Source organism: Lepus europaeus, chromosome 18, assembly GCF_033115175.1.
Source record: "Lepus europaeus isolate LE1 chromosome 18, mLepTim1.pri, whole genome shotgun sequence".
In the NCBI taxonomy this organism is placed as follows: domain Eukaryota; kingdom Metazoa; phylum Chordata; class Mammalia; order Lagomorpha; family Leporidae; genus Lepus; species Lepus europaeus.
The window spans coordinates 384,955-394,798 of record NC_084844.1 but is presented as its reverse complement, the minus strand read 5'-3'; the positions used below and the strand labels follow the sequence as shown (position 1 = coordinate 394,798).

General features: G+C 54.2%; 1 protein-coding gene across 1 annotated transcript in view; it reads left to right on the top strand.

The window, feature by feature from the left end:
• The first annotated feature begins 246 nt into the window (after positions 1-246).
• TBCD (tubulin folding cofactor D) overlaps positions 247-9,844 on the top strand; it is a 176,669-nt gene continuing 167,071 nt past the window's right edge. The window contains exons 1-4 of the mRNA XM_062175522.1: positions 247-517; positions 3,043-3,093; positions 5,645-5,742; positions 8,254-8,355. Coding sequence (XP_062031506.1) covers positions 334-517; positions 3,043-3,093; positions 5,645-5,742; positions 8,254-8,355 — 435 coding nt within the window. The 5' untranslated portion in view covers positions 247-333. The remainder of the gene's footprint in view (positions 518-3,042; positions 3,094-5,644; positions 5,743-8,253; positions 8,356-9,844) is intronic.

Genomic DNA, 9,844 nt, shown 5'->3' with positions numbered 1-9,844 from the left:
GCCTTTCCCCGCCGAACTGAGCCCGTACTGAGCCCGCGCGGAGGCCCCGCCGCTGCTCCTCTTTGCCCAGAGCCCCGCGGTGGCGAGCGAACCGGGCCAGAAAGCGACTCCTCGTTTTCGGCCGGCGTAAGCCTCGGCCCTCTCTGGACGGGCCCCGCCTCCGCGCGCGCTGCCGCTGTTTTGGCGACTCGCGCGTCCCGTAGCGAGGCCTGCTCCGGGGTCGGAGGTCGCGGGGTGGGGCCGGCGTGCGCGGGCGCCGCCTTCGCTCGCCCATCTCTGCGGCTCGCCTCAGCTCTCCTCAGCTCTCCTCAGCCGGCCGGGCCTCACCCCGCGATGGACCTGAGCGAGGAGCCGGTGGCCGGCGCCCCCGACGGCAAGGTGGAGGAGGAGGCGCCGGCGTACGGCGCCGCGCTGGAGGCGTTCAGCGAGAGCGCCGAGGCCCGCGCGCTGCTCGGCGGGCTGCGGGAGGCGCACGGCGAGCGCGCGGCGCGGGAGGCGGCGGAGGAGCGGTTCCGCGGTGAGGCGGGGTCCGTGCGCGGGCGCGGTCCCTGAGGGCCGGCGGACGTCTCGGGGCCCCTGAGGGTTGGGCGCACCCTGCCCTCCCTCCGGGCAGCCCCTGGAGAGGGCGGCGGGACCCTTGGGCAGGTGGCACGTGGGCTCCCGGCCCCGAGACGGACCCCAGGATGTGTGCGTGTGCGTGTGTGTGCACCTGTCATACAGAGCGTGCGCATCTGTTGTGCAGCGTGTGTGCTCCCCTGTGTGTGCTCCCACCTGTGTGTGTGTGTGCCTGTGTTGTGCAACACGTGTGCTCCCCTGTGTGTGCTCCCACCTGTGTGTGTATGTGTGTGTGCCTGTGTTGTGCAGCGTGTGCTCCCCTGTGTGTGCTCCCCTGTGTGTATGTGTGTGTGCCTGTGTTGTGCAACACGTGTGCTCCCCTGTGTGTGTTCCCCTGTGTGTATGTGTGTGCCTGTGTTGTGCAACACGTGTGCTCCCACCTGTGTGTGTGTGCCTGTGTTGTGCAACACGTGTGCTCCCCTGTGTGTGCTCCCACCTGTGTGTGTATGTGTGTGTGCCTGTGTTGTGCAACACGTGTGCTTCCCTGTGTGTGCTCCCACCTGTGTGTGTGTGTGCCTGTGTTGTGCAACACGTGTGCTCCCCTGTGTGTGCTCCCACCTATGTGTGCTCCCACCTGTGTGTGTACATGTGTGTGCCTGTGTTGCGCAACACGTGTGCTCCCCTGTGTGTGCTCCCACCTGTGTGTGTATGTGTGTGTGCCTGTGTTGTGCAACACGTGTGCTCCCACCTGTGTGTGTGCCTGTGTTGTGCAACACGTGTGCTCCCCTGTGTGTGCTCCCACCTGTGTGTGTATGTGTGTGTGCCTGTGTTGTGCAACACGTGTGCTCCCACCTGTGTGTGTGTGCCTGTGTTGTGCAACACGTGTGCTCCCCTGTGTGTGTACGTGTGTGTGCCTGTGTTGTGCAACATGTGTGCTTCCCTGTGTGTGCTCCCTTTTTGTGTGTGCTCCCACCTATGTGTGTTTGCTTGTGTGTGTGCCTGTGTTGTGCAACGTGTGTGCTCTCCTGTGTGAGTGCACTTGGGTGTGCTCCCACCTGTGTGTGTACGTGTGTGTGCCTGTGTTGCGCAACACGTGTGCTTCCCTGTGTGTGCTCCCTTTTTGTGTGTGCTCCCACCTATGTGTGTTTGCTTGTGTGTGTGCCTGTGTTGTGCAACGTGTGTGCTCTCCTGTGTGAGTGCACTTGGGTGTGCTCCCACCTGTGTGTGTACGTGTGTGTGCCTGTGTTGTGCAACACGTGTGCTCCCCTGTGTGTGTTCCCCTGTATGTATGTGTGTGTGCCTGTGTTGCGCAACACGTGTGCTCCCCTGTGTGTGCTCCCACCTATGTGTGCTCCCACCTGTGTGTGTGTGCCTGTGTTGCGCAACACGTGTGCTCCCCTGTGTGTGCTCCCACCTATGTGTGTATATGTGTGTGCCTGTGTTGTGCAACATGTGTGCCCCCTGTGTGTGCTCCCTTGTGTGTGCTCCCACCTGTGTGTGTGCCTGTGTTGTGCAACATGTGTGCCCCCTGTGTGTGCTCCCTTGTGTGTGCTCCCACCTGTGTGTGTGCACCAGTGTGCGCCTGCAGTGTGTCCCACAGTGTGAAGACCGCAGTGAGCAGATCAGTGTGTGCAGACCAGGTGTGACCCTCTGCGTGCCGACTGCAGGGCACGTGTGGACCCGTGTGTGGACCACAGTTCGGGGGCTGCTCGGCGGGGCCACGGGGTGTGGACCAGGAGGGACTGGCTTGATGCCCAGCTTGGCTGTGGGCTGCTGAGACTTGGAGAAACGGGTGAGGTGTGGGATGACAGCCACAGTGTGAGCGGCTTCGTGGTCTCAATCCACTCGTCAGTCTGGCGGGTGACTTCCAAGTGCGTCTGTAGGGCCTTGGAGGTGGACGATGGCTCAGGGTGTGTTTGCCACGCGCTGGTCCTCGTTTTGGAGAGGCAGTGCCTGGCGTTAGGAGAGAGGCTGGGTGGTGTCCCGGTGGAGAGGGCGCAGACTGGCAGCAGCAGTCTGAATCCCGTCTCTGTCAGTTACCTGGATGCCTGGTGACTGATAACGCCGCCTCACATACAAACTGTGGGTGAGGCGGGCACCCGGGCACCAGTGGGAGCCTGGCTTTTGTTCCTGGCTGCTGGGCGGCAGGTGAGGAGCTCCTTGGATTGGACAGAAGCACCTGCAGCTGGAGGCTGTGGGTCAGGCTTTGCAGGGCTTTGAGGGAATAGAGAGGGTGTGTGCCTGAGTAGGAGTGGGAGGGAAGCAAGGAGTAAGGGAGAGACCCTGCTGGGGAGGAAGACTCCTGAGGCCGTGAGGCCAGGTGGCCCTCGGGGCCAGAGGGCAGTGGGGGTGCACACTCTGGGGGGCCCTTGTGGGTGTGCTCTTGGCTGCTGCCTGCGCTTAGCAAGGACAAGCAGGGTGGCTTCTGAGGCCTCTGTGCGTGTCTGGCTTAGTGGTGATTGACTTTTGTGTTCTTTTTCTTTTTAGTGATAATGAACAAATACCAGGAGCAGCCTCACCTGTTGGACCCACACCTTGGTGAGCGTGGGAGCTGATGGTCCTGATGACTGGTGACAGGCGGCCATGAGACCTTGTGTGCTGCCGCGTGTGTGTGGCTGCAGAGGGTGGCGGGATGAGGTGCCAGTGCCTTTCAAATAAATAAGATAAATCTTGAAGAAATAAGGAACACATCTTTTGGTTCTCCTACCCAAGTTTTAACCTGTTTGTGTCTGGTCACCTGCTGTTGCTGGTAGGTCACACAGCGTCAGGTGCTTCACGTGGCCACCATTCGATCCTGTCAGCCGCTGAGGAGGCATCTGTGGTCATGTCTGCTGGAGAGCAAGATGCTGGGACTTGTTTCTTACCTTAGTGTAAGGGTAGTAATTTGTAAAAAAAGGTTTATTTATTTGAAAGGCAGAACAACAGAGAGGGAAAGGGGACAGACAGCGAGAGAGAAAAAAAACTGTTTCACTTCCCAGATAGCTGTAACTGCCAGGGGCTGGGCCAGGCTGAAGCCAGGGCGAGGAACTTCATCAAGGTCTTCCATGTGGTGGCAGGGACCCAGGCACATTAGCAGAAAGCTGGATTGGAGGTGGGTAACTGGGTCTTGAACTCAGGCACGCTGATACGGGATATGGGAGTAGCACGTGGTGGCTTAACCTGCTGTGCACAGTGCTGGCCCCGACCCTTGCTTCTTTTTATATTTTATTTAAAAATAAATTTTAGAGATTTATTTTTTATTTATTTGAAAGGCAGAGTTACAGAGATGAGGAAGAGAAGGAGGAGAGAGACAGAGACAGAGAAAAAAGATCTTCCATCTGCTGGTTCACTCCCCAAATGGCCAGAATGGCCAAGGCTGGGCCAGGCTGAAGCCAGATCCTGGAGCTTCTTCTGGATCTTCCATGTGGGTGCAGGGGCCCAAGCACTTGGGCCACCCTCTGCTGCTTTCTTTCTTTCTTTCTTTCTTTTTTTTGACAGAGTGGACAGTGAGAGAGAGACAGAGAGAAAGGTCTTCCTTTTTCCGTTGGCTCACCCTCCAATGGCTGCTACAGCCGGCGTGCTGCGGCTGGCGCGCCACGCTGATCCGAAGCCAGGAGCCAGGTGCTTCTCCTGGTCTCCCATGCGGTGCAGGACCCAAGGACCTGGGCCATCCTCCACTGCACTCCCGGACCACAGCACAGAGCTGGACTGGAAGAGGGGCGACTGGGGCAGGATCTGGTGCCCCGACTGGGACTAGAACCTGGTGTGCCAGTGCCACAGGCAGAGGATTAGCCTGTTGAGCCGCGGTGCTGGCCCCTCTGCTGCTTTCCCAGGCCATAAACAGAGCTGGATTGGAAGAGCAGCTGGGACACAAACTGGTACCCATACAGGACGCCGGTGCTGCAGGTGGATGCTTAGTCTGCTCTGCCACTGTGCCAGCCCCTAGGAATGTTGTTTATTGATCTGTGAAACTATCTTTGTTATGTGTTCTGACTAGCTGCTGGTGTCCCTACTGTGCCACAAGGATTGCCCCAATTCTTCCTTTTTTTTTTTTCTGACAGGCAGAGTGGACAGTGAGAGAGACAGAGAGAAAGGTCTTCCTTTGCCGTTGGTTCACCCTTCAATGGCCGCCGCAGCTGGCGCGCAGCGGCCGGCACACCGCGCTGATCCGATGGCAGGAGCCAGGTGCTTCTCCTGGTCTCCCATGGGGTGCAGGGCCCAAGCACTTGGGCCATCCTCCACTGCACTCCCGGGACATAGCAGAGAGCTGGCCTGGAAGAGGGGCAACCGGGATAGAATCCGGCGCCCTGTGTGCCGGCGCCGCAAAGCGGAGGATTAGCCTGTTGAGCCACGGCGCCGGCCCCCATTTTTTTTTTTTTTTTAAGATTTATTTTATTTATTTGAAAGTCAGAGTTACACAGAGAGAGAAGAGGCAGAGAGAGGTCTTCCGTCCGATGGGTCACTCCCCAGATGGCCGCAATAGCCGGAGCTGCACCAATCCGAAGCCAGGAGCCAGGAGCCTGGAGCCTCTTCTGGGTCTCCCACACGGTGCAGGGGCCCAATGACTTGGTCCACTTTCTACTGCTTTCCCAGGCCATAGCAGAGAGCTGGATTGGAAGTGGAGCAGCTGGGACTAGAACCGGTGCCCATATGGGATGCCGGCGCTTCAGGCCAGGGCGTTAACCCGGCCTCTCCCATTGTTCCATTTCTAAATAAACCCTTTTTATTTTGGTATATAAACATTTATTTATTTTCATTTTTTATTTGAAAGGCATAGAGAGAGGGAGGAGAAACAGATCTTCCATTCCCTGGTTCACTCCATAGATACCCCCAGCAGCTGGGGCTGGAACAGGGCAGATCTGGGTGCCTGCAGCCCCCTCTGTGGGTGGCAGGTACCCAAGTACTCAAAGCATTATCTGCCGCCTCCCAGGGTGCGTTAGTAGGAAACTGGATTGGAAGCAGAGCCGACTTGAACCCAGGCACGTTGACACTCAACACTGGTGTCCCACTGGTGTCCTAACTGCTCTGCCAAATGCCCACACCTGTTTTGATGCTTTGTTTTAACATCACACCGATAGAGTTAACAGTAAATGTTATTGTGTTTCCCTAGAATGGATGATGAACTTGCTGTTGGACATAGTGCAAGATAAGACATCTCCAGCTGCCCTGGTACACCTGGCTTTTAAATTTCTTTACATCATCACCAAGGTAACATTTATGTAGTGCTTTAGAGTTGTCACTTTTAATTTTATTTACTTTAAAAAATTTATTTATTTATTTGAAAGGCAGAGTTATAGAAAGAAAGGGAGAGACAGAAAAATCTTCCATCCCCAAATGCTGTAACAGCCAGGGCTGGGTCAGACCAAAGCCAGGAACCTGCAGCTCTCTCTGGGGCTCCCACGTGGGTGCAGGGGCCCAGGCATCTGGGCCATCTTCTGCTGCTTTGCCAGGCACATTAGCGGGGAGCTGGATTGGAAGGGAGCAGCCAGGACTTGAACCACTGCTCGTGTGCAATTCTGGCTTTGCAGGGGATGGCTTAACCCTCTGTGCCACAGTGCTGGCCCTGTGAAGTTGTCACTTTGGTAATAAACAGGGACTTCTCGACATATGAGGGGGTTGTGGCTCAACAAACAATCCTATGTTGAAAATATTCTTGAATAGAAAATGCAGTTACTATACCTAGCCTACCAACATGACAGCATTTCATACTCCAAATGTCATAGTGTTTATACCACCCTACCAAATTCATAGCATTACTTTTTATTTAAGATTTAGTTTATATATTTGAAAAGTAGAGTTAGAGAGAGGCCTTCCATCCGCCGGTTCACTCCCCAAATGACTGCAAAGGCTGGGGCAGGGCCAGGCTGAAGCCGGGAGCTTCTTCTGGGTCTCCCACATGTGTGGAGAGGCCCATGCACTTGGTCTGTCTTTCACTGCTTTCCTGGGTGCATTAGCAGGTGCTGGATTGGAAGTAGAGCAGCCTGGACTTGAACTGATGTCCATATGGGATGCTGGTGCTTCTGTTGGTGGCTTAACCCGCTATGCCACAGGGCCGGCCCCCATGGCATTTCATACTCCTGGCCTACCAAACGTCGTAGCATTTCAGGGTCCTGCCTGCCAGCCTCATAACACAGCCACACGATATCCTGCAGAGTGTTGGTTTTGTGTGCCTGAGGTGGATCTGTGGTTGTGCCGCTGCCCAGCATTGCAAGAGAGGATTGGTTTGTGTATGGCTTCTCTGGGAAAAAACTAGAGGATTGGCCAGTTTCTTCTGCATGCCCCTACACCACTGAAAAGTTGAAAATTGTCAGGTGACCCATCACGGGTCAGGACTGTCTGTCCTCGGTCTGGTAGTGATCCGGCGAGGAGTCGTTCTCAGGGAAGGTGAGCCAGCAGGAGTTGTGGTTTCATTCTCTCTCTTTACCATGTGTTGGGGATCAGAGCTTTGGCTGAAATAGTGTCCTAGATATTTAACACCTTGAATTTGTTATTTTTTTTCCAGACCCATTTGTTTGAAAGGCAGAGTTACGGAGAGGGAGAGACACAGGCAGATCTTCTATCTATTGCTTCACTTCCCAAATGGCTGCAACAGCCAAGGGTGGGCCAGAGGAAAGTCAGGGGCTTGGACTCCATCTGGGTTTTCCACGTGGTACAGGGCCATCTTCTGGTGCTTTTCCAGGCCATTAGCAGAGAGCTGTTTGGAAGTGGAGCAGCTGGGACACAAACCAACGCCTAAGGGATGCCAGTTGTCACAGGTGACTGTTTAACCTGAAGTGCCACAACACTGGCTCCACCTGCAGTGCCAGCATCCCATGTGGGCGCCTGTTTGAGTCCTGGCTGCTCCGCTTCCCATCCAGCTCTCTGCTATGGCATGGGAAAGCGGTAGAAGGTGGCCCAAGTCCTTGGGCCCCTGTACCCGTGTGGGAGACCCGGAAGAAGCTCCTGGCTCCTGGCTTTGGATTGGCGCAGTTCCGGCCATTGCACTCCCACTAGGGGAGTGAACCAGTGGATGGAAGACCTGTGTGTGTGTGTGTGTGTGTGTGTAACTCTGACTTTTAAATAAATAAATCTTTAAAAAAACTTTAATGTATAGGTGAATTTTCTGGAAATTTGTTATACTACAGATTCTGAGGGAGGTCTGGGTGGGGCCTGATGCTGCTTTTAGCAGGTCCGAGGTGATGTCCCCGTGCTGGCCCACAGACTTACTGTTGGCGGTTTGGACCATAGAGTGACTCAGCCATCTCTGGGTGGGGGTTGAGGTTCTCAGGGACTCACTCTGCAGTGTATGCTAAGTGCATTTCGCCGCAGCTCGGCCGTGTGCCAGATGCTCCTGGGTGTGGTGCCACTGTCTCTTGAAGTATTAATGAAGTTGGGGATCTTTGATGTTTTTGACGACTCATTCCTTACAAATCTCAGAGGACAGTTTTGTAAACATAGTGGGAGCAAAATGTTATCGTTTGTAACAGCTCTACATTTCTGATAAGCTACATTTAAGATTGGCTATTCAGATTGGGATAGGACGTATTTAATGAATGAAGTGATTTGAGAACAAAATGTCTTTCTTGTTACTTTAGTCTTGTGTCCCTGTAGTGTGACATAATTCCATTTGATTGGATGGCATTGGGTGACATAGATGGGAATTTCTAGTGAGAGGAAAGAGCTAATTATGCTACTCTGTATTTTCTGATTATGTTAAAAACTCGTCTTTTTTTCTGGCAGGTTCGAGGATATAAAATATTTCTTCGTTTATTTCCTCATGAGGTAGCTAATGTAGAGCCTGTTCTGGACATGTTCACCCATCAGGACCCTAAAGACCACGAGGTGAGAGCCCTCTCCCCACCCAGCCTTGCCTGCTCCTCTTCCCTCACTGCAGCTCTGCCCCTGCCTGCTCTGGCAGTCTCATTCTCCTGTTTGTTCTTACCATGTTTATTTTTCATTAACTCAAAAGGCAGAATCACACACACGCACACGCACACGCACACGCACACATGCACACAGAAAGAGAGATCTTCCATCTGCTAGTTCATTCTCCAAATGCCTGCAACAGCCAGTGCTGGGCCTGGCTGGAATCTGGAGCCTGGAACTCCATCTTGGTTTTCCACCTGGATGGCAGGGATCCAAGTGGCACAGCCGTCATCTGCTGCATCCCAAGATGTGCATTGGCAGGAAGCTGTGTCGGAAGCCCAGTAGCCTGGACTTGAATTGGCACTCTGAATGGGATGTGACTTAACCTGCTGTGCTGCAGTACCCGCCCATAAATTTTTATTTATTTGAGAGACAGAGAAGTTACAGAGAGTTCTTTTCTCTGGTCCAGCCCCCAAATGCCTGCAATGTAGGAGGCTAAAGCTAGGAGCTAGAAGCTTACTCCAGCTCTTGCATGTGGGTGGCAGGAGCCCAATTACTTGAACCATCACTGCTCCTTCCAAGGTCTGTACCAGTTGGAGTCAGGAGCTGGAGCCAGGAATCAAACCCAGACACTTTGATGTGGGACAAGGGTGACCTGACACCTTAACAGCTATCATTAATTGGCTGCCCGATCCATATTTGTAACTTGAAGTGTGACTGTGTTAGGATTCCAAGGCCTCTTCCAGGTCGGGAGGACTCATAGACTTGGCATGGAGTCACTGGGGAAGGATACATGGTGTGGAGTCTGGAGAGAATCAGCTACGAGCTCCCAGAGCTCCTTGTGTGTGGGTCACACAGGGTACAAGTAACCCCTCCAGCAGTGAGGGGTTGTCTGCCACGGAAGCACATTCAGACCCCGTACCCAGAGTGTTTAGGGGCGCTGGTCATATAGGCACCACTCTGCAGAAGGAAAGCAGTTGCTCAGAGTAAACCCTTGGCCTGAATGCAGGTCCAGTGAGTCACCCCTGCTGGTTGGGGAGTGGCGGGCACCCAGCTGAAACCTGGCTTTTCTGAGGATGGAGCCTCTGAGCTCCTTCCTGCAAGGTCCATGTTGAGAAGAGCTGCACTTTGTGACTGGGCTGTGGGGCTGCCTCCGAGTGAGTGTGGCTGGTGGGAGTGGAGGCCTCAGGGGAGTGTTTCTCTGGGGTTCTGGCTCGATGCTGTCTCCCCTGGCACTTCTGGGGGCCAAACTAGATTCTTGCTCCATTAATTACTGGAAATAAAGGCATTTCTTTTATACTAGAAGTTGAGAATTATTTTTAAGATTTGTTTATTTAAAAGGCAGAGTTAGAGAAGGGGAGAGACAGAGAGATAGAGAGAGATCTTCCATCTGCTGGTTCACTTCCCAAATTGCTGCAACAGCTGGACCAGCAGTGCTGGGCCAGGCTGAAGCCAGGAGCCTAGA